At 36.8% G+C, this 24,911-nt stretch overlaps 1 protein-coding gene across 3 annotated transcripts in view; it reads left to right on the top strand.

The window, feature by feature from the left end:
• The window catches only part of NRPC1 (nuclear RNA polymerase C1), a 66,594-nt gene that overhangs the window by 15,853 nt on the left and 25,830 nt on the right, over positions 1-24,911 (top strand). Inside the window, exons 13-20 of one of the 3 annotated variants that reach the window (XM_089159115.1) lie at positions 2,115-2,313; positions 12,137-12,230; positions 15,194-15,428; positions 18,366-18,557; positions 22,863-22,961; positions 23,548-23,751; positions 23,877-24,155; positions 24,585-24,732. In XM_089159115.1, the coding sequence (XP_089015241.1) occupies positions 2,115-2,313; positions 12,137-12,230; positions 15,194-15,428; positions 18,366-18,557; positions 22,863-22,961; positions 23,548-23,751; positions 23,877-24,155; positions 24,585-24,732 (1,450 nt within the window). The remainder of the gene's footprint in view (positions 1-2,114; positions 2,314-12,136; positions 12,231-15,193; positions 15,429-18,365; positions 18,558-22,862; positions 22,962-23,547; positions 23,752-23,876; positions 24,156-24,584; positions 24,733-24,911) is intronic. The other 2 variants (XM_089159122.1, XM_089159130.1) reach the window with 2 other exon arrangements.

Here is a 24,911-nt window from a genome sequence, read left to right on the forward strand (position 1 = left end):
TTGACCATTGGAATCAAATCAAACTTGGAGAAACACTTCCTCTCTGTTAAGTCTACATTCCCTCCATGTTACACCTCCATCCAAGTTCTCTAGACCTAATAACCATAGGAGTCCTACTAGGATTCAAACTTTTACCAAATTTAGGACTCTCAAAATGTGCCATTAGAGTTAGCCAAATTTCACCCCCTATCATTCTTAGGACCTGCTTGCCCATCCCTTAAAATTTTGTTTAGACCCAAGCATTAGAAGTAACCAAAATATCCCATTACAGCCCAGTTCAAAAATCTGGTTTTAGGCTGATTTCATTGAAGATCTTAGAAGTGTGCTGCCTTGTTGGGACTTCCAATTGAGGCTGAATCGAGGTATCTATAATTAGGTAAAGTGAGGGAAAGGAAAGGTAGAGATCTATATTGTGTTCAATGTATCACAAGTGGAGACTGTAATGTACTAATGAGAAATGAAGACATTAGGAAGAGCTGGGGATGTTACTTCTGTAGCCTAATAAATGGTGACACTTCGAGTAATATGTTCCAGAAGACAGCATTACCTTTTTAGATATCACGCCATAGATATGTAAGAAAAATTCTTATGTTGGTTATGAAAGAAGCTTCAAGGAGGGTGATTGTAGGCAAGACTCAAGGCCTTGATGAGCTTTGAATGGAAGGGTGGTAGAGTGTTGGAATGATGGCTTATCTTGGTTAACCAAGCTGTGTAATAAGATTATGAGCACAAGGAAAATGCTAGGTGAATTGAAAAGCATTGTGGTCTCAATTTATAGAAATAATATGATATTAGTGCTTCAATGACTATAGAGTCATGAAACTAATAAGTCAATACTCTTTAATATAGAGGCATGAAACTAAAAATCAATACTCTTGACTATTGTGGTCAGAGCTGCAATGACTATTACAGGCATGAAACCAGTAAGTCTTATTGTGAAATTATGAGACAGGATTATTGAGCTGAGACCCACAGACATGAAACTACTATTACAGAGAGCCAATTTTGTCTTATGCTTTTGGAACTAGTGACAAAAGCTATTGCTTAGTATTCTTATGGAAAGATTTATAGATTGCAAGAAGGACCTCCATATGGTCTTTAATGACTTGGAGAAAAGCTTATGAGTCTCTAGAGAGTTAATCTGGCAAGTACAATAGAAGAGAAGTGTTTCAAGTAAATATGCTGACTTGTAGAAAGCGCAACCGCACAATGCGCACATCTAGGGTCTGTGTTGCATGAAGTAACAAAGGTTGTGGGATTCAGTTTAGAATGGGGGTAAGTGGTGGGGTTGGTGTTTCTATTCTATATTCTTGTTTGCATATGTCTGGATGGTCTTTTTTGACATGGGTCACATGGGGAATTCTCTCGCCCTTTCAATAAATTTTTTTTGGGGGGGGGGGGGTGAAACCTTCTCATCTATATGTTGAGAAAGTCTGCAGTATGAAGGACCTTTGATTATATAACTTTGATTCCATTGGGGATGTTCTTTCAAAGGATGGCTCTCGAAAGGCATCCCACTTGAAGTATGCTAACAATGTGCTAGTCATTGGATCAAATGCTGATTGAATATTGCAATTTGTGGCTATTCTTGGAAATTTTGAATCAGTTTCTCAACTTACAAAGAACATTATTCTTTGGGTGGAAAATACTGACCTGTGCTTCAGAATTGGGGCCGGGTTTAACTGGATCCCGTTCACTATTGGAGCGTCCTTATTTTGGCAGAACCTCATTTTGGGGCTTGACTATTGGAAATCCAACATTTGGAAAGTTATAAAGAAGATTGTTGTGTACTCGGGTTGGAAGAGAAAGTAACATACAATTGGATGCACCTTAATGTCAATGCTTATTGATTTCACTATATTAATTTTCTAATCTTGGACTGACTAATAATTTTTATTTCAATATTTGTCGATATATAGTTCTGCTCTTTTGATGTATCCTGAAGTCATTTTCCCCACTTCTGTTTGTACTATTATTTTTCGTATTTATCCTTAGATTTGGGTCCCTTCCTGAATGTTATTTTCATGAAAAAGAGAAGCTTGATCTGTTTTCCATTGGTTGATTATGATATAATTTCCATTGGTTGATTATGATATAATTTATTTATTTTGCAGCCAATAGAGCTTTGGACTGGGAAACAATTATTTAGTGTTTTGGTACGTCCTCATGCACATATGAAGGTTTATCTGAATCTCACAGTTACAGAGAAAACTTACACGAAAAAAGAACCTGCAACAATGTGTCCAAATGATGGGTTTGTCTATTTTCGCAATAGTGAACTTATCTGTGGGCAACTTGGAAAGGCTACTCTAGGTCTGCTTTTTGTGCGTTTACTGAAAACACTGCTTGAAACTGTTTTTTATCATCTTTAAATGAGTAGCTGAATTGCAGTATTGCTTATTTCCAGCTGATATTTGATTCTTTATACCAATTTGGGGGGAAATTGTATGCTTGTCAATTGCATCATTTTGTAGTTTCTACTAAGAGATCACCATATTTTATTCATTTTTGTGCGGTGTAAAATATACTCTCTCTCTCTCTCTCTCTCTCTCTCTCTCTCTTTTTTTGTGTGTGTGTGTTCAGTTAGGAAATCATCCCAAAAATTGAAGTTTTGGGTTGTTTAAATGTCCTGTATCAGTTATAATTCGCCATCATAGCTTTATTATTTCCATATACATAGTTTGATAACATCACACCCCAAAATAAGAGTGCATCCTAACTAAGACTAGCAAGATATTTTTAGATTGCTTTTAATAAGAGTTGTCGATTTGGATAGCTTATAATTTTCCATTTTTGACCTTGTTTCCACTAGTGCCTTTCTCTTTTCTCTCGCTTTATCTTTGATTTACCTCCACCACCGCTTCCACCTCGCCTTCAAGCACTGCCTCCCTCCTGTGAGGTTCCGCCACCCACTGTCTCCCTTTTGTGGGCTCTTTTAGGCCTTTGGGTTGCCTTTTTGGTCTTCCCTTTAGTAGTTGTGGAAGTATGCGCACTTCGGGCTATTTTACTGTTCACGGTACTGTTCACGTAAACAGTAAATCTGTTTGTACTGTTCACGTGAACAGTATAATGCTAGTGATGCTACTCTACTCTTTATTTCTAATGTAGGAGTCTTGCTACATAAGTTTTGGGAGTTTCTAAAGAGCATATTTTCTATTTTGGTGATAGTTTCTATTTTCAGAACTTTCTATTTTAGGAGCTAGAAAGTTTCTAAAGCTGTAATTTTTTGTTTCTTTTTTTTTCTAGAGGACAATTACTTGTCTCTCAAGTTGTATTAGATTCATTAGAAGCTATAAATAAAAGGCTTTGTGATTCTAGACTCTTAAGCTAGAATAACATGCCTTTTCTGTTGGTTTTTCATCTCTCTTCTCTTCTTCTTCTTCTTCTTCTTCTTCTTCTTCTTTTTTTCTTTGTTCAAGTTCAGATGTTGTTTTGATTATTTAATGCTTGTCTTCTAACATGGTATCAAAGTTTTTTTTTTTTAATCAAAACAATGTTATTCTGAAGTATTCTTTTTGAAGTTCTCTTTGGTGCACAGCCACCTACTGCTGTACTTATTTTATAGTTAGATCAGATGAATATATAAACTGATCTATTCTATTACTTATCCCATAACTTGATTGATTACTTTGATCTATTATTTTTTGCAGTTTTACATCCTTCTGCAGATCTGTTTTTCTCTGTAAACACCTATTCGATTCTGTGTCGCAGAATTTTTTTAGCTATTCTTCTCAAGTTTTGGTGCGCAACCACCTGCTGCTGCAAATAATGTGCTACTTAAATCAGTTTTTTGTTCTACCCTATTCTGTTCTGCACCTCGCAGAATTTATTTTATGATTCTTCTTCAAGTTCAGGGCTGCTGGTTTATGAGTTTATACTACAGATTGTGGGATCTTTTGCTGGTTTCTGAAGATTTATTTGGGATGACTACTGGTTTATATGGTTTGCTTCTTTGATGACTTATGAAGGACTCAAATATTACCTATCCATGCTACTAACAACCCAGGGAATCTAGATGAAGATTGGCTATATGTTTCAGTTTGCAATCCTTTACATGATGGTTTCTACACAAGTTTTTTTTGGGGGCTTCTCTAAGGTTTGATCTACCTAGTATTTTATCCTTGGGCAGCTGTTTCCTTTTTATATGATAAGGGCTGCGATTTACCTATCTGGATATGTTAGCATCTCAACTATTGGTTTATAACCTACGATGCTATACAATATTTCATGCGAATCCCTAGGCAACTGTTTCCCCATTTCGTGGGTGGAATTAATTTTCTGCAAGTTTTTTTTTTCCCATAAAGATTTGTACCTACTCTGTTTCTTCTAAGATTTTTTCAACATCTCAGACTTGAATTTAGCATTAGCTAAGGTTCTACTCCATTGACTACTGTTGTTTCTAATAAATTTTTTTTCCTACCCACCTTTGGTACTACACATATTTTGCCTTTTTATTGTTCTTGATTATCCATAGTTGAACCTGTGCCTCCCCCTCCTCGTCCATTCTTTGCTTTTTACTAAATCCCATCTATACCATAACTCCTCGCCATTGGACTATATTTACCACATTACAACATTCCCTACCATGAGGAGAACTTGGAAACTATATTTCTTGGGATCTTTTTTTTTTTTTTTTAACTGGATATTGGTTATTGGTTGTCATTAATTGTCCACGTGTAATGCTACACGTGAGGAGGAGAATGGTACCTTATCTACTCAAGATGGGTTGATGGATATTACTTATGAAGATCGTTGTCCTCAACTTATGGCATTCTACAACAATATCATTACCTACCTTTACCTATATTGTCCTTTATCTAACTACTTGGTCCGTAGTAACCCATACTACCTTACCTATTTAGTTTGCAGTAACCTATACTGCCTTTTACCTTACCTACTTGGTCTGCAATAACCTATATTGTCTTTTACTTACCTGCTTGGTCTGCAGTAACCCATACTATCTTTTACCTGCCTACTTGGTCTGTAGTAACCCATACTACCTTACCTACTTGGTCCACGGTAACCTATATTATTTATATTGTCTTTTACCTACCTACTTGGTCCACAATAATCAATATTGCCTTTCACCTACCCATACTTTGCCTACTAGTTGCCTTCTTGCGAAGCATTTATATGACATTGAAGTTGCAATTTTGAAGATTTAGTGTGGATATTTCTCCATACTACTGGCATTATGTGGATAATGTCTTTGACCCTGCTATGCTTATGGACTTTATTTGTCTTCAACATCGTCGACTGTTCTCGTTATTGGATGGTTCTTTTGATATGAAGAATTAAAGTTTTTTTTTTTTTAAAGTCGGTGTTGATTATCTCCTGGGTGAAGTTTTCTCAGCGTTTATTGACTTCTACTATTGCTACACGATTTAAGATTGGTGCTACCTTTCAAGTTTACTTATTGTGCAAGTTGAAGTTTTCTTTGTTTACACTCCAGCTTGAGGGGGAGTGTTGAAGTATACACACTTCGGGCTATTTTACTGTTCACGGTACTGTTCACGTGAACAGTAAAATCTGATTTTTTTATTGTTCACGGTATTGTTCACGTGAACAGTAAAATCTGTTTGTACTGTTCACGTGAACAGAAAAATGCTAGTGATGCTACTCTACTTTCTATTTCTAATGTAGGAGTCTTGCTACATAAGTTTTGGGAGTTTCTAAAAAGCATAGTTTCTATTTTGGTGGTAGTTTATATTTTCAGAACTTTCTATTTTAGGAGCTAGAAAGTTTATAAAGCTGTAATATTTTTTTTTCTTTTCTAGAGGACAATTACTTGTCTCTCAAGTTGTATTAGATTCATTAGAAGCTATAAATAAAAGGGCTTTGTGATTCTAGACTCTTAAGCTGGAATAACATGCCTCTTCTGCTGGTTCTTCATCTCTCTTCTCTTCTTCTTCTTCTTCTTTCTTTTCTTTGTTCAAGTTCAGATGCTGTTTTGATTATTTAATGCTTGTTTTCTAACAGTAGTGATGATGTTACCATGATTCAAAACCATAGGGCAGTGCATATTTTAGGCCTAAAATCAGCCCACAAGAATGTGGCACCAAGGGTGGCCAAACCACTTCATGGATAGTTTGGTCATTTTGACCATCCCATTTATAACATGTATGAGACTGAAGAGAGACCACACTGCATAACTAATTAGACTCCCACCACCTTGGAAGAGTACATCAGATCATACTTCAACGGAGGACAAGATGAAAGGAGGTGCAGACCGTCACAAAGTCAAGCTCAAGCTCTAGGAGTTCAATGGTTCCTTGACCCTTTAGTATTCTACAATTTGGAGGGCCACCCTAGATTGACTAATTTGATTGGTACAAGTTGTCTGGACTTTGGATACAAGAAGATGAGACTATCTAGGGTTAAACTTGTTGGTGCTGCTATAGACTGGTGGAACACTATAGAGCGTGAGTTGTACTATGATAGCAGAGAATTCACCACTTGGAACTAGATGCGTAGAAACGGATAGAAAACGTGTGGAAACCCAAGTTGCAATCACCATTTCCCCTTGATTTTTGATATTTGTTAGCTCATTTTAGGTGTTTTTAAGCCTTCCTTCCCTGTTTTGGTGATTTTGACACTTCTTGGTGGGCATTTAAACCTATTTCAAGGATTTTTGTAGGGTAATGGATTTTTTTCCCAAAGTTTTTTATCTTTTCTTTGTTCCGTGCTACAATAATGTTAGATGCTTTTGAATTTAATAAATTGACTCTAGTAGCTAGATCTTCAAATCTATGTTGTTGGATTTAATTTTGAAATATGCTACTATATTTTTAAAAAAATTACTTAGAAAGTTATACGTTTTCAAAAAGTAACCTACATATACATGATCAATTGGCTTTGTTTTGATGTATGTGAGACACCATCACTCGATCTATGGTGTGATGGTGTCGAAATTAATTTTAGGTTGTTTAATTCTTATTTCATGTATTTAATAATTACTAATAATTTATATTTTAATTATAAAACATATTTTTAGTTGGCCAAAAATCCCTTGAGTTTGGAATACCTTAGGTTATAAGTAATGTGAGTTTAGGCTAAAAATAGGCTAAAAATAGGCTAAAAAGTTCGAGTTTTGGTTTTGTGTTTTGCCGATGCTTAATATAATATGTATGTTTGTATTAGACCAACCACTTTCGACTCCCTGTGTTTGACATTGCTGTCAGCATGGTAGGCCTTTGGGGGAGGACAGGAAGAAGTCTGAGTGTAACTACTGCAAGAAATAGATTGGGGGAGGTGGGGAACTCGATTGAAGTGCCCTTCTGGTGGGAGGGAATTCCCCGATGTGCCTTATAAGGTAAAAGTTGCAATGTCAAAGTATTTGAAAGGAGGGAAATAGAAGAGGTAGAGAAGAGGCCAAAAGGGGATGAGTTCCAGGGTACATGCTTAGAGGAGTTGGGAGAGCAGGACATGGATCTAGATGAGCCGGACCTTGACGCATCATCCTCAGAGACAGATATGGGGAGAGCATTGAGGATGAGTAGAGCTCCATGCTCGATCGCTTAGAAGGATGTAGAGGGCCAGTGAGTGGGGTCCTCCAAAGAGCGGGAGTTTTGAGAGGGAGGAGGAGGCGGCTTTTATGAGGGGGGGGGTCAAGCAATACTCAAAACTAAAATAAAATGTAAAAAAGACTATTCTACCTTTCCAACTTAAATTGGGCACGATTTACATAATTAGATCAATTAAAGTTCGCGTTGACCACGGCCTATAGGAACCGGGCCATCTTGCAGTGGCCGGTGGTGGATGCCGGTCTAAAGAGCCTGGTCTATCGGGTTGAGAGGGAGGAGTCGAGGCCGGCCCCTCCCCCGCCCCCCCCACATCCGGTTATCAATTCTTATGCTTGCAAGCTACCTATTCTTCGTCACCAACCATTTCCGGGGTCTCAGGATCGGCGGTTCCAGTCCAATACTCAAAACTAAAATAAAATGTAAAAAAGACTATTCTACCTTTCCAACTTAAATTGGGCACGATTTACATAATTAGATCAATTAAACTAGATAAATTAACCTATTTTCGTACATGGCCTAAATGCTGAAGTTTTAGGCCTATAGCCTATAACCACAAGGACATATTAAACGAAGGCCTAACCCTCAATCTATCAACCCTAGGTTCATTTCAAAGGAAAAGAGGCAGACTTGGTGCTGGTCTTGCATCAGGTTAACATTGAGATGCAAGTGGATGAGGAGGAATTGGGTAGGGAGGCAAAGGTTAAGGGCTCTCCATGTTGGGGGATAAAATCCACCAAGTTGGTAAGATCCCAATGAGATCTTGAGCAAACTCGATTTTTTCATCTAGTGAGTTGGGCATCAAGATTGAGTTCATGAATAAATGTCGGATTTCTAGATGGTCAAAGGTCTACTTTTGGCTATGTGGGTGGAAACTTGGTAATGTGCAAATCAAGAAATAGACTGTAGAGGTCAAATCTAGTGTTGTAGTTGAGTTTATGATCGTGTCTCTAACCAATCAAAAATAAAATCCTATACTAATCTAGCTAGCAAAAAGTACGGGGTCGAAGTATGGGGAACTAAAAGGCTAAGTTACAAAGATTGAATTCAACAAAACCAAATTTAAATTAAATCTATTAATTAATGCAAAAACTTTAACTATGAATACGTGAGGATCTTTGGGATTTCGAATTCCCAATGCTTTTCACTAACCGATATAATTGTACGCTTAAAAACAAATTAAGGATGGTCTTCCCTAGATATGCCCTATCTTCGCAAGACTATCGTCCTTCGCCAAAGCTTGGCACACTTAGTTTGCTTAGCTATAGAACATCTTTGTCAGACTCGAACACAATCAACTAGAAGATATAGAATAATCAAATTAATGAAATAAACAAATGTTCATCTACATCCCAAAGAAAAGGAACTAGCTACTCATTATAACAAATTTCATCAAACAAATAAAGATGAAATTTAGAGAGAGAAAGAGATGTGGTCTTCTTCTTGAGCAATGAGAGAGATGAGAGCCAAGATCCGTGTTCGCCGTCTTGTCTGAGCTGGCTTCTCTTTTATGTATCCTGCACACAATGAATTCGTTCTCTTTACCTGTTAATTCGACCTTTATTCGTTCGGATATCTTGGAAAAACTCAAAACTAGAAAGTTGTAAATATTTTCGTTATCTTTCTATAGCATCTTGAATCACCGCAATCCGAGTTCATACGAGAGAGATATGCCCAAAATACTCAAGGTGGGTCTATTTACACGATTTTCAGATCTTATTACCAATTTTGTTCCGTGGACCTCCACCTATTTCCAATTTGGCTAAGATTCATGCTCTCTTTGCATTAATTAAGTTGGATCTCACCATTCATGATTTCTTGGGTAGCAAGATTGAATCCCATGATTTTATTTTAATTAAAATCCTCTAATATATTTGCCAACTTTGCTCCACATTATCTGTAATAACCAAAATCACCTTATTCTTGAAAAAGACACAAAATTACTCAATTAACTCTCTTTTAATTAACTAAGTATGGGAAATTAAATCAAATAAATAATTATATATGCATGCTTATCAGTTTAGAGCAATGACTCATGATATATTCAAATTACTATGGTTAAGGGGCTTTAGTTCCTCTTTGTAGATGTGAAAATTCCCATGCAATTATATTCAGACAGTTGTCTGCAATCAACATTTCATACAATCCTGTTCATGATGACAGAACTAAGTAGGTCGAGATTGATTAACACTTCTTCAAAGAGAAAATGGAGTTTGGACTTGTCAACATCTCTTTTATTTCTTCAGGTTGTTTCAGCTAGACAATATATATACCAAGGTTCGTAGGAGTAGTACACTAGTACTAAAGTTTTTTTTTTTTTTGGGGTCCTATTGCCATTGAGTTGGGCAATAAGCCAATAACCCACACTTGGAACTTCTACCTTTTTGTCCTACTAATTTGTTAATATAAATAAATGCTGGCCATGTCTCATCAACATGGCTCGGATTCTCTAAATATTCATCAGATGCTTTATAGTATTACATATTGTAGTCCTACATTGCAAATGCAATCAAGGTTCACGATAAGTTGATAACTAATTTAGAATTAGATGTTCATCATTTTCCCTCCCCTCTATTTCTAACTCTCCCAACAACACTACCATTTGGCTCCCTTCCCCTTCTAAAACCTTCACCACCTCTTCAACCTGGAACCTTCTTCGTGCCCATAACCCAAAGCCCCCTTGGCCTCCCTTGGTTTGGTTTAAAAATCACATCCCTTGGCACTCTCTTACCCTTTGGAGGGCCATCAACCTTGGCCTTCCCACCCAATCCTTCCTTATTGGCCGCCATATCCCTATTAACCCAAACTGCATCCTTTGTTGGAATGCCTCGGAGGACGTTGACCACCTCTTCTTTTCTTGCCCTTTTTCCAAATCTATCTGGGGAAAAGCCCTATCCTATATTTGGCCCCGTTCGAGGCTATCTTTTGGTTTTGCTAGTGAGTGGTCTTGGATTCTTAGAAACTTTCCAGGCTCTTCAATTTGCAATCAGGTTGGTAAACTCATGTTTGGTGCCACTGTCCATCATCTTTGGTGGGAGCGTAACCTTCGAAGATGGACCTCCAAATCCCGCTCGAAAGATTTGATTTGGAATGCCATCTTTTTTTATGTTTCTTCTAGGCTTGTTGCTTTTCCCCATCCCCATTTTGCTGACACCCCAAGGAAGAGGCTTATTGTTGTTTCCTAGGGTCTCAACCTCTCTCCTCGGTCTTCCTCTTAAAGGTCGCCTTGTATTTGTTTGTTTCCCTTTAGTTAATTCAATTATTTATTCATCCAAAAAAAATAAAAATTAGAATTTTAATTTAGTATTATAAATAAATGCTGGCTGTGTCTCATTGACATGGCTTAGATTCTCTAAATATTCATTAGATGCTTCATGCTTTATGGTATTACATATTTTAGTCCTGCACTGCACTGCAAATGCAATCAATGTTCATGAAATCAGTTTTTACCATGGTTTTGACTTGGTTGAAACCAAAATATGTTGCGTTTTGACTGCAACCTGGTTACAACCTGCTTTGTTTGACCATTTTCGTGTATGGCTGTATTCTGGCCTGAAAGTTTGGGAACGCTTAGTAAGCGTCTCTAAATGTGAGTTTGTGATGGAATCTTTAGATTGTTAAAAAAGGAAAAAATATTAAAACATTAATTTGATTTTTTCTACCCAAAGTTTAGCAGTGTATGACATACTTTCTCGAGTACTTTCTCAGATATAAGCATATCAACAATGCTAGCCATAATTTACTACTATATCATGTAAAAAAGAAAGTGACTAACTAGTAAAACTTATATGTACATGCAATTATAAGTATTTCAACTACAATTTTTTGATTGTTAACCAAGGTGAAACTCAAAATACACTTACAAAACCGTTCCTTCTACTCTGTTTGTACCACATAGTTCCAGGTGGCTGAAAAGATCATTAGGACATGAAACTGTTTCTCTGGCTCTATCACTAAAGATGGCCATCTCATGCTATATGTGAAGAAACTATCAAAGCCCATCAGAACAATCTGGTAGGACTTGTCTCATTGTACTTTAGGTACCCCAACCCTAGATATACATTACCAGGTTCCAAAAACGATGCAAATATGGTCACAGAGTCGCAGCCTCATTTGTCTCATCAACATACTGTAGCTGTCTTTTTTTCTTTTTTCCTTTTGTTATAAATTTTTTTTAAACCATTTATTCAGAGAAGATTAAAATTTTAAGCCAGAAATTACTTCATATCATTAAAAAAAAAATTAGTCAGACTCAGTGAAGTCATAGACTAGCCTATGATATCTAAAACATAAGTGTTATTAGCTCCCCGGTAAATATCAACCCTACTTTTTTGAAAAAATCTCTCAGGGAAAAGGATATAACTCAAAGTTTGAATCATGAACATATCTTGCTCAAATGCAGAAAATTATTGCTGTAGATGTATTATAACAGTTTCCAGCAGGTTCTGCAAACATCCCTTTTTATGTTAGCTCCAAGCTTCATTTACTAACCCCATTCTAAGTTTCAGTCTCAGACACCTAGGAGACATGCTTAATGCTGTATGGATCTTCCTCATACTCTTCATGACTAGCTTGCTCTTTTTTGTGTGTGTGTGTGTGTGTGTTGTTGATAACAGGGAATGGCAATAAGGATGGTCTTTTCTCTGTTCTTCTTCGAGACTACGATCCTCATGCTGCTGCTGCTTGTATGAATCGCGTAGCAAAACTAAGGTGATTCCTTAGATTCAGATAAAAGAGTCAATGGTAACGTTGCATTCAAACTATGTTGTGTGGTGAGCAGTTCTCAAGGCATTGTCTGGGCGCTTTTCAGGGTCTGAGGCGTATATGCTGTATCCCAATTGAATACAAGGCCTTGGTCACCTGGGATTTGCCTTGAATGCCTTGGCATGCGTTGACCTGCCTTATTAGTCACTTGGGCACCTTATTGTATTGTCTTTTTCATATCATAGGTGATTAGGTTCTCTTTCTAACGTTTTTATCCATTTTTATGCATGATTATGGAGCATTTCAATACATGGAACTATGCTTAATGCAATTATATGCTCTTAGTCTCATGCTTTATGATTCTGTTTCTTAGATACGTGTGATGGTCCTCTTAGTTGATTGTGTTGCTTTTTAAGGATATGTTTATATTCTATCCTATTCTTTGCTTTCTATATGTTTGTTTTTCTCATTGGGTCATTAATAGTATCATACTGCATTGATATTGCATATATGTTGATTCTGATGTAGCATATTAATATGATCATGTCACTGCCATACCATGTACCATAATTGTCATGGTGACAAGGCGAGGCGAGGACAACGAAAATCAAGGCGACACTTATGTGACAAGGCAACACCAATTCGCCTTGACCCAGAAAAGGGCCAGGATGCCTAGGCATCACCTTGACAACTATGCCATGTATGAGGCCTTGGCACCCCTCCATTGGTTTGGTTCACCTTGACAACTATAATGTGGAACTTTACACCTGCAAGAGGATGCTTAGTGTCCAGCAGCTTAGATTTTTTCCAAGCAGATGCATGATTTTCCACACGTGTTTGGCTATTATGTTCTTTAACTAGGCTTTGAAACATTGGACCATGTTGCAATTTCTTCAAAATTTGAAATATTAGGAATCTGCGACATTGGTATCTCCCAATTAAAATTTCATCCACGTTAGTTGTTAAGGTCCCTAGGGGACAGAGCCAAGGCGTTGAAGGGCTACCAGACTGCTTAGGCAACGTTATAATCACTTTCTTACAGCATTTTTGATAAATTTTGCAGTAGAACAGGTAAGGAATGGTATAAATGCTACTAGTAGCACTTACTTGAGGGTAAAGAGACAGTTTCAATTCAAGTTCAGCACTAGCACATGATAGCAATACACTATTAACTTGTCCACACACTAAACCGGGTAAAATTTAAACCTCACTATGGAAGATTTATTTAGGGGAAAGAAGAAGGAAGGTAGGGATGATGCAGCAGAAAAATGAGTTCCGGCTCGAAAGAGCATTAGACTGTAACAATATAAGTTTGGTACTGGTAGGGCCGAATTTTAGACCACAATATTGTCAGATGAGCACCCAACTGCAGTGCAACTATTGTAGCATTGCCTACAGAAAAAAGAGAGGGGATTTTGGTTCAGTATTGAACTTCTAGGATCTACCGCAATTAAAAAAATAAGCAAAAGGAACTGGCATTTGCTGTCATAGAGAAGAAATGGAAGAAAAAATTAGATTAAAAAAGACCCCAAAAAAATAACAGAGAAATGAAGAAGATAAAAAAAGGGTACCTGCTGTAACTGAGAAATGAAGAAATGAAAAGGAAATAAATGGGGAAAAGAAGAAGTTTGAGAACAAACGACACCACCACCAACAACAAAACAAAGTGGGAAAACCTGAAGTGTTAAGAAACAGGGGAATGAGGAGATGACAGAAGAGGGATGGGTGAGAGAGGAAATTGAAATGAAGAAATGACTGTTGACAAATGAAAGTTGGGAATTCAGAGGAAAAGTGAAAGATGAAACATGAAAGTAAGAGGACAGAGGTACATCCCAGCAAGTCAAGATGAATCTCAGCTAGATGTGTTTGAGAACTTAAAAAAATTTGGCAGGTCAAAATGTCTTGTTGAGGCACTGAACATTTGGATAAAGCAGAAAAGTGAACCAACATATCAAAAGGTTCCTATTACTAACATTAAGTCATTAGAAAAAAAAGCGGAAAATCAACAGCTGGCCGTAGGAAGAATTTGAGAGTGCTTTGATTGTGGGTCTTTTGGAGCCAAATAGAAACACCAGGAAGGGGGCTCTCGCTGTCTTAAGGAATAACCTTGCTGCCTCGTCAGCTGTGCTGTTCTTTGGGGCTGCCACAAATGTACCATACTGTCATTTAATGGCAGTTCCATCTATCACTTTATTGTGAAAGACTAGATCAGCCCGTTCTGCCATGAGTGCCTCCATATTCCACTGAGTAGAATATGACAATGGATTTCAGTCAGTGATTCAGTGACTTCCTTTCCTTGATCTTGATTCCTCATGGGTATCATATAATTACTTAGCTTAGGTACCATGCAAGCCCAGTAGAACCCTTGTATGGCTTCTGTTTGGTGATAAAAAGAGACATTGCGAACTGTAGTTTAAAGTGAGAACTCAATAAGACCCTACATCTATAATTAATATAGAGGTAGGTTCCCGTTAAGCTCTTAATGTTAGCTTTTCGTGTCTACAGAAAGGCCCTTACTAGAAGGATGAACCCAATTGAGGACATGAATCATTAAAGAAAAAGCCTGTTAAACCGGTCACATGAATACCAGTTACTGTGCCTATCAGGCAAAGAGGAATCCTTGGATGCAGTATCAATAGACTGGTTCAATTGATTTTGGTCCAACCCCAAAAGCACCAGTCCAGTGGCGTTTGGTCCAACAAGAGTTGGACTTAATTAAATAAATTACTTGAGTTTTAACTTGTCTTTTAATTATTTAACTTGCTATGTATGAGTGAGTGAGATTTTGGTTTTTGTTTTAGAGTTTCATATTTCACCTGGGATTCGTGTTTTCTATCCTTTGAATAGATTGTATTAGGATGCAATTTCAGATTGGAAAGTTATCCATTTATGTTTGTGTTTGTGTGGCTGGTGTGTGACACTCTCTGCCTCCTCTTCTTATTCTTCTAATTCCCCTTCCATATGCGCAGTGCACGATGGATTGGGAATCATGGTTTCTCAATTGGAATCAATGATGTCCAGCCAAGTGAACTAATAGAGAATCAGAAAAAGGAGAAGATTGAGGAAAGTTATGGAAACTGCGATGAGTTAATACAGTCGTTCAACAAAGGAAACCTTAAGCTTCAACCTGGTTATGATGCTACTCAAACATTGGAAGCTGAAATAACTGGTGTGTTAAATAAAATCCGAGAAACAGCTGCCAAGGTGGGATGCATTTAATTTGTTGGTACCTTTTGTTTGGTTTATGCTTTTGGTATATTTGTTCCTCTCTCTTTTCAATTTTAATAAATCATGTGTACTTTATCACATGTTCATAAAGGAATGGTACTCTTTTTATTTGTTCAAGATCTCTTTCTTTTTAGGTTTTTCATTCTTGACAGGCAAACATATATTGAAAAGAAGGATGACGGGTAGTGGGAAATAGAAGAAATATGCCCCCCAAAAAAAGGTGGAAGAAATGGGTTTGTCTCATGTTTCATCTCTCCCTCTAGAAAATAGACATGGCCCCACACCTTGCCTGGAAATGGTGTACAAAGACTCCACTCCTGAAACCCCATGTCTTAACTCCTAAATAAAAAAGAAAGACAAGAAGTAATAAACCAACCCTCCATCCCCACCCCCACCCCCCAAAAAAAAAAAAAAAAGAATGGGAAGAAGAAAAATAAGATTAAATGAAAAGAAAAAGAAAGGGAAGCACATCTTGGCATTTCTATTCAATTGGTTATACTTTCCTTGGTTGATTTAGATAAATTAGCCAATAAATTTTAGGAAAAATTTCCCAGATCTACTGGATTAAAATAAGAATTACCATGTGGCAGAAGTAAATTGTGCTTTGCACACATTAGGTTGCCACATTAAAAAAATTTACCAAAATAAGAAGACTAACTGATGCAGAATTGAAGACATATTTAAGAAAGAAGAAGCCCATTGGGTCAGGCCCATCAAAGGCCTAAAGCTATCACCTGAATCAGCCCATGACTTTCATGGGCTAGGACTGTTTTAGCCCACATATGTTGAAATTTATAGTCTAGACCTAAGTCCAAGTCTAGTTTTTGAAAAGGTCAATAAAAGGGCTGTGGTTTGAAAATAAAAGAACTCATTGTCAAAGGAGTTTTCTTTTGTAAAGAGTTAGGTAGTAGTTGAGTTATTAACATGTAGGTGGTGTAAGCTAGTGGTTGGATGTTACCATTAATGTTTATGTCTCTTTAGAATGCTATATAAAGAGACTTATTTAAGAAGTGAAGACACAACTCATCAATTGAAATCAAATTGCTTGGTTAGCATTCTTTCTCTATGGAGAATCCTTGTGTTTGATCAAGGTAGGTTGGTGTTCGATCTAATTGCTTCTCCTTGCGGTGTGAAGAACTGAACCCCATGTATTACATTGTTATTCTCAATTCCCTCATATTATCCCTTCAATTTCTTCATCATAGTTATGCCCCTGTTTTGAAGATCTATTATGCCTGTATTGTCATGCTATTATCCTTATAATACCACTCTAGTGTCAGCCCTCTTTCACATCTAAATTTTGTTTCATCTTAAGTCTATCAAATTTGAACTTGATTCTTGTGAAAGGTCCTATTTGGCTACTGTTTTTGATCAATCAAATATAGTACTACATTACTAACTGGTTAGACTAGATTACCCCCCAGCATCATTTTCTATATCTTCTATCTTCTTCCAATGAAGTCTACTACCACTCCTTCCTCTATTCATCCCTTCTCTTTCTTGCAGTCTGGCCCCTCACTCTTCCCTTCAAATGAATGGGAACCACCAGCATTAGTTCCTAACTCTCTCCACTAGTATCAACCAATTTACCCTTCCGCTCTCCACCACTTCTCTTCCATGAAGTCCACCCCACTATACCAGCCAAATTTCTTCTTTCACAACTGAACCTTCAGTTGCAATGCAAAATTTTTGTATCTAGGCAATGGATTCACATCCTCTGTAATTCCTTTTCCTACAATTCCCTGTAATTCTTTTATAGGATTGTGCCATGTGGCATTTAAGTAATCCAATGGTTATCCAATTTAAACTAAATTTGAATTTTATTTAAACCCACCCATAAATTTGAATTTTATTTAACCTCTAGTTTGTTGGGTAACCTTTGGATTACTTAAATGCCACATGGCACAATCCTATGAGAGAATTGTAGGGAATTGTAGGAAAAGGAATTACAGAGGATGTGGATCCCTAGGCAATCCAGGCACGACATAGAGTCGGAGATGTTCTATCTCAAACTACTCATTTTCATTGTCCTTTGTTAGTTGGTTCTACCATAATTACACAGTTGATCATGAAAATTATGCTAGCGTCACATTATTCATGAAGATCTTTTGGAATAAGGAGCCCTATAAAATTAATCAAAACGTCCCAATTCCGAAATTCGCAAATGATCATATGAGGTTTCAAGCTATGAAACTAGATCACAATAATATTACCATCCATATGGACCATACCAGAATCCACCTAGGTGAGGCAATAGATAGATTGGCAAGAATGAGCTTGGCTCTAGGAAGAAGGGGTTGGAACAGTGAGACTAGAGGGAGGGAGGGGTCTGGTTGTTGGTTGTTGTGGTGAACAAAGGATGGGTCAATAAAAAGTGAAAATGAAAATTTGAATAGAAAAATAAAATTGGGGTTGAGATTGAAGAATGGCAGTAGTGAAGAAAGAACAAGATGGAAGTAGGGATGGATAACAGTGGGGTGGTGCAGGAAGGATTTGCTGGAAAGTGATGGAAGAAGAATGAGATTTTTTTTTTTGGGGGGGGGGGGGAACAAAAAAGAAAGAATTAGTATGGTCAGTTTAGAATTTTTCAATGTTCTTTTTTACTTTTTCAGGGTTATAGTAAATTCTTTTAATTTTACAAACAGTGATAGTAATAATTAATTTAAACCAACTAATCTTGTAAATCTTAATCTTTATATCATATATCTGAGTATTCTCCCAATAATATAGGTATATGTTAATATGTCTGTAGTTGTTAAGGCAATGTCATCTAATATTTTTGGACTGGTTGTCTTAGAGTTGTACATGAATAAGTAAAACTTTTTTTTTTTTTGGTGTTAGGAATTTATATCATGATGAAGTTTTTACTTTTATTTATTTAGTTTCTCTCTTTTTTCCCCCTCCCTATTACAGGTTTGCATGGCAGGACTGCATTGGAGGAATAGTCCTTTGATTATGTCACAGTGTGGGTCCAAAGGTTCTCCCATCAACATTTGCCAGATGATTGCATGTGTTGGACAGCAGTCAGTTGGAGGCCACCGTGCACCTAATGGCTTCATAGATCGAAGTCTTCCACACTTCCCTAGAAATTCAAAAATGCCTGCTGTAAGATCAATTTGTTTGTTGATGATATCATACATTCCATCTGCATCACTGGTAACATATACATGTTCCTGCTTGAGACAATATTTTCCCACCTATCACAGACGCCAATTGCTGGTGGTATAGAATGGAAGTGATGAGTAGGCAAAAGCATAAAGCATTGGGGTGTTATTTTTTTTTTGTTGGGGGGGGGGGGGGGGGGGCGCAGTTGGCCTCCTGAACTCTTGTAACCTATTGATAACTTGTAGGTTCAAGTTATAGGGTCCAAAATCAGAAACTGCCATTATGCAGTTTCAAATCTATGCATCTTTAAATTTTTTTACTTCTCTAATGATTTTCTTAAAAACAGCATTATAGGCACATAACACAGAAAAGGGGCAAACTTTCACCATCTCATCGTCTCAAATTTGCATCTTTTATCTGGCTTTCACAACAATTTATGTTGTTGAAGTATATATACTTGGACTATTTACTGTTCACGACACTATTCACGTGAATAGTAAAATCTGTGTTACTGTTCACGTGAATAGTATATGCTAGTGATGCTACTCTACTTTCTATTTCTAATGTTGGAGTCTTGCTACATAAGTTTTGGGAGTTTCTAGAAAGCATAGTTTCTATTTTGGTGGTAGTTTCTATTTTCAAAACTTTCTATTTTAGGAGCTAGGAAGTTATTAAAGTTGTAATTTTTTGTTTCCTTTTTCTAGAGGACAATTACTTGTCTCTCAAGTTGTATTAGATTCATTAGAAGCTATATATAAAAGGGCTCTGTGATTCTAGACTTTTAAGCAAGAATCACAAGCCTCTTCTACTAGTTCTTCATCTCTCTTCTCTTCTTCTTCTTCTTCTCTCTTTTCTTTGTTCAAGTTCAGCTGCTGTTTTGATTATTTAATGCTTGTTTTCTAACATGGTATCAGAGCAAGTTTAATCAACCTAGGGACTGTTTTCAATCTCTTGGCTGCCCAGTTTTTTTTCTTTCTTTTTTCCTTTTTCTTATCTAGGGCAGCCCCAACCTTAGCTGCAGTAATTGTGAATGGCTGTCCTTCTTCTTTGACTTTTGAAGCACCAAGTATCTATGTATTGATACTACAAAAAGGCCCCAAGCTTTCTGGGGATATGTCTACCTATTTGATTCAACTGAGGCTGCTACTACCCTGTTTTTTTGTGTGCAAATCTGAAGTTTGATATACACTATACTGATGTCCTGGGATTCCTCTTGATTCTTGCGAAGATATGCCCATAATTTGGATTGCAAGACCTAAGTATTGTCTTCCATTGTTTATGCTATAAGCTCTGCTGCAAGTCGTATACTAGTACCCTGTTTCAATGAATTTCTCTGTTCTGAAAAATTCTGCTGCTATCATCTTGCTTTACTACTGCTTCGTTGTTTATTTCATAATCAAGTTTAGCCTTCTTTTTATCTAAAACTTCTACAAAGACCTAGAGGACTACTTTTCCTTCATATCAATATCTGTTAGAGTTTCAAATCTAGCAGAAGTTTGTTGCTGTGGTCCGAGATCTGATATTATTTGCTACTGCAACCACTGTTATTGCACTTCTTCTGAGTGGATTGCTGCAACGACTACTGCAATTTTTAGATTCCAAGCTGGTTCAATATATTTTTTTTCCTGATCTAAGGGTTAGCGGTGGTCCAGAATTTTTCCCCCCTTGGTGCCCAAGACTTTTGTCCTGTGAGACGATTTTCTGCTGCTTGATCAGCTTTATTGGTGAATAATACACTGCTCTGTGGCTGCTACTTTTTCTTCTTAGGTTTCTTTTGTGGTCATACTTTAAGATGCTTGTCACTGGTCATCATTAATTGTCCACGTGTAATGCTACACGTGAGGGGGAGAATGGTACCTTATTCTATATCTACTCAAGATGTGCTGATGGATATTATTTGTGAAGATCTTTTCCCTCGACTTATGGCATTCTACAACAATATCATTTCCTATCTTTACCTATATTGCCCTTTTACTACCTACTTGATCTGTAGTAACCCATACTACCTTACCTACTTGGTCTGCAGTAACCTATACTGTCTTTTACCTTACCTACTTGGTCCGCAATAACCCATATTGTCTTTTACCCTACCTACTTGGTCCGCAGTAACCCATACTGTCTTTTACCTACTTACTTGGTCCGTAGTAACCCATACTACCTTACCTACTTGGTCCACAGTAACCTATACTGTCTTTTACCTACCTACTTGGTCCACAGTAATCAATATTGCCTTTTACCTACCCATACTTTACCTATTACTTACCTTCTTGCGAAGCATTTATATGAACATTGGAGTTGCAATTTTGAAGATTTAGCGTGGACATGTCTCCTTACTACGGGCATTACATGGATAATGTTTTTTGCCTACCTACTACTTGCGTTCTTATGAAGCATTTATATGGACTTTGGAGTTATAATTTTGAAGATCTAGTGTGGATATTTCTCCCTACTACCGGCATTATATGGATAATGTCTTTGATCCTGCTATACTTATGGACTTTGTTCGTCTTCAACATTGTCGATTGTTCTCAATATTGGATGGTTCTATTGACATGAAGAATTAAAGTTTTTTTTAAGTTGGTGTTAATTATCTCCTGGGTGAAGTTTTCTCAGTGTTTATCGACATCTGCCATTGCTACACAATTCAAGATTGGTGCTACTTTTCAAGTTTATTCTTATTGTGCAAGCTGAAGTTTTCTTTGTGTACACTCCAGCTTGAGGGGGAGTGTTGAAGTATATACACTTGGACTATTTACTATTCACGACACTATTCACGTGAACAGTAAAAAATATGTTTTTACTGTTCTCGCGGACAGTAAAATCTGTGTTATTGTTCACGTGAATAGTATATGCTAGTGATGCTACTCTACTTTCTATTTCTAATGTTGGAGTCTTGCTACATAAGTTTTGGAAGTTTTTAGAAAGCATAGTTTCTATTTTGGTAGTAATTTCTATTTTCAGAACTTTCTATTTTAGGAGCTAGGAAGTTACTAAAGTTGTAATTTTTTGTTTCCTTTTTCTAGGGGACAATTACTTGTCTCTCAAGTTGTATTATATTCATTAGAAGCTATAAATAAAAGGGTTCTGTGATTCTAGACTCTTAAGCAAGAATCACAAGCCTCTTCTACTAGTTCTTCATCTCTCTTCTCTTCTTCTTCTTCTTCTCTCTTTTCTTTGTTCAAGTTCAGCTGCTGTTTTGATTATTTAATACTTGTTTTTTAACATATGTTATTCAACTACTACTCAGCCTTGTCAACTAATTTGGGTTAGAACTACATGGATCCTTTCAAAGCAAATTACAAACCACTGCATGGATTCTTTCCAAACAAAGTACAATCATGTAGGTTGTAAATTGTAATGTTGTATTACTGTATATAAACAATCGAAATTTTCTTCCTTTTGAGCTGGGAGCTTAACATCTATAGGAGATCAAAGAAAAATAGGGTAATTGTCTGTTGTCACAAAGTTATATTTTTTTCTTGACAATAGAACAACATTAAGTAGGTTGGGCTATGTTAGACAGCCAGAGATGATCTCAGGGATCTCACGTTCATCATGCTGAAGAGGTTGCTGCTGCATTCAATTTGGCATAGTGTCTCAAAACTGGGTCCAAAGTCGTAGGAATGGAACAAAAGTGCCATTAGTTTCCATTGTTGTAAAATTCCAGTATTATAATTTTTAAGAGGCTATGGAGTGACTTCTGGAAACAGAGGTGAAACTGCATACATATGAACCTCCCTTGCCCTGGTAAACGTGGGAACCTTGCTTTTTTTTCTTCTTTCTTCCCTTTCTATTGATGGACTGACTGTAGTTTCCTTTTATAAGTTGGGTGTAAATTTTACCAGTGAGGTTTCATGGGATGCCTATAAATTGCGGCCTTCCTTGCACAAAATGTATGTAGGGATGGATCTGTACCCTCTACAAAGATAACTATAAACCGTAAATAAAAAAAATTGTTTATATTTAATAAAAGAGAAGATTTTTTTTTAAAATAATTTATCATGATATAACCTTTTATTTAAAAATTAAAAAAGAAGCTATTGGATTTTGGAGTTGTTAATGAGGAAATAATTCTATACTCCTGCCAGAAAGAAAATCTGGCTTTGTCCCTGGGCTGTTCTGCTGCTCCTAGTTGGCCTAGTTTCAGGCCATTTGACCTTGTGCAAAATTAGCTGCTGGACTAGAGGTGCTCTCTAGTTTTGCCAGACATGAAATCTGTTACCTATGGTAATAACAAGTGCGACCGATGATCTTATTTCATCATCATTCAGAAGCATTGACAGGGTTATGTTGCCTTTATTTCAGGCTAAAGGCTTTGTTGCTAATTCATTCTACACTGGTTTGACGGCGACAGAGTTTTTCTTTCATACAATGGGAGGGCGTGAAGGTCTTGTTGATACAGCGGTATGCTTGATTTTGTCCGTTCATTTCAGTATTCACCGACCATTTGTTCATATATCATGATTTATAAATTTTGTTCCTTTCTTTGTGTTTGGACATTTCTAAAATCCTAGATTTTTTTTTGGGGTGAAATCTGCACACAACTCTATCAATTGTGGTTTTACTTTGTCCTTGCTCAAGTTGTGAGCTTTTATTTTTTGAGGTTTGAAGAATGTTTTTGCTCTCATATTGCTTTTGTATCTAGCTCTCTAGAACCATTTTACCCTCACCCTTTGAGGCATTCCTGTGTCACATGGTTTGGTATCCCAACAAGTTTTTCAGTTATGGCAACTTCAGCATATATTTTAGCAAACACAATCTTGTATAATTTCTCTTATGCTTGCCCTCCAACTGAACCCTGCAAAGGAAAAATTAGAAATATGGTAATTTATATCTGTTCTTCATTCATACGTATCCATCTTTTAGCTCAGATTTGAACCATGGAAATATGTTCTCTCCTTTCCAAAAGTAGCCAATGTACATATGAATAAAGATTTTCTTTTTAGTCAGTCATGTTACACAATATCATTCCTATTTTGTGAATTGGCAGGTGAAAACAGCTGACACTGGGTACATGTCTCGCCGATTAATTAAAGCTTTGGAGGACCTCTCAATTCATTATGATGGCACTGTCAGAAATGCTAGTGGAGGAGTTGTTCAATTTTTGTATGGTGATGATTCCATGGATCCAGCACAAATGGAAGGGAAAGATGGTTTTCCATTGAATTTGCAAAGACTGTACTTGAAAGTGAAAGTTAGTCATACACTCCTGTCCAATTGAAATTTCCCACTCTTTTGCTTGGCTTTTAAAGCAGATAGTATGCATGATCCAATCAGTCAGTTGACCATTCTTCCTGCCCCCTCCCCTTCCTTTTTCAGGCTACCTGTCCTAGTAGAGGTGATGAAAGTTTGACTCCTGATGAAATTTTGAGGGTTGTTGATGATAGGTTTTCGAGGCATGATATGAACCCTAAGGGTGGTTGTTCCGAATCTTCCGATGCCTTCAGAAATTCTCTGAAGAAATTTATCAATAAATTCATTATTGAAGAATTAAACAACACACGCGAAAATCTAGGTCTCAATAGCGAGCAAGTTCATTTCGTTGTTCGAGAAAATATTGCTGCAAACATATCCGGTATTACTTTCCGACAGCTACAGGTAGAATTCTGTCTTCTTAGCTTTTCTAATGTTTTCTCGTGGGTGAAACATTGGTTTTTCATGCCTTTGAAGTTCCATTTGGTCCATGCCTTTAAAGTTCCATTTGGTTCAAGTGTATCTTTTCAATTGTGACATTCTTTGACCCAGAGATAATTTTATATGTTTTTGTTGAGCAGGCACACCTAAACAATATCATCAGCAAAAAACATAAACCAAGGGATCTAATCCTGAATTTAAGCTCTATCAAATCCTTGCTTTATTTCTTAATTAAAGCTTGTAGCTTCTCTTTTTTCTAGCATTAGTTTGTTCTATGGCGTATTGATGGTTTTTTACAAGTATTTGGTCTCTAACTTAATATGTACTTCATGGTATTTGCCTATATTTAAGTAATGTCTTGCATATTGATTATATATATTTTCCATGTTATAGGTTTTTCTAGAGACCAGCTTTTCTCGTTACCAGAAGAAAAGAATTGAAGCTGGAACTGCAATTGGAGCAATTGGAGCACAGAGTATAGGAGAACCAGGGACTCAAATGACATTAAAGACTTTCCATTTTGCTGGAGTTGCTAGCATGAGTATCCTTCATTCTTGATTTCTGTATTCATGTTCTACCACGTTATGGCGTGTGCTGACTTGTTAACTTTTTTTTTTTTTTTTTTTTGGTTGAATAAAGAAATATATTAAAGGAAGGGAACAAGTACAAGGTCTTTAAGCAGAAGACCGAAAAGAAGAACTAAGACCCCAGGGGAACAAC

This window comes from Hakea prostrata, chromosome 1, assembly GCF_041222555.1.
Source record: "Hakea prostrata isolate BN-2017 chromosome 1, UWA_Hpros_2, whole genome shotgun sequence".
Lineage (NCBI taxonomy): Eukaryota > Viridiplantae > Streptophyta > Magnoliopsida > Proteales > Proteaceae > Hakea > Hakea prostrata.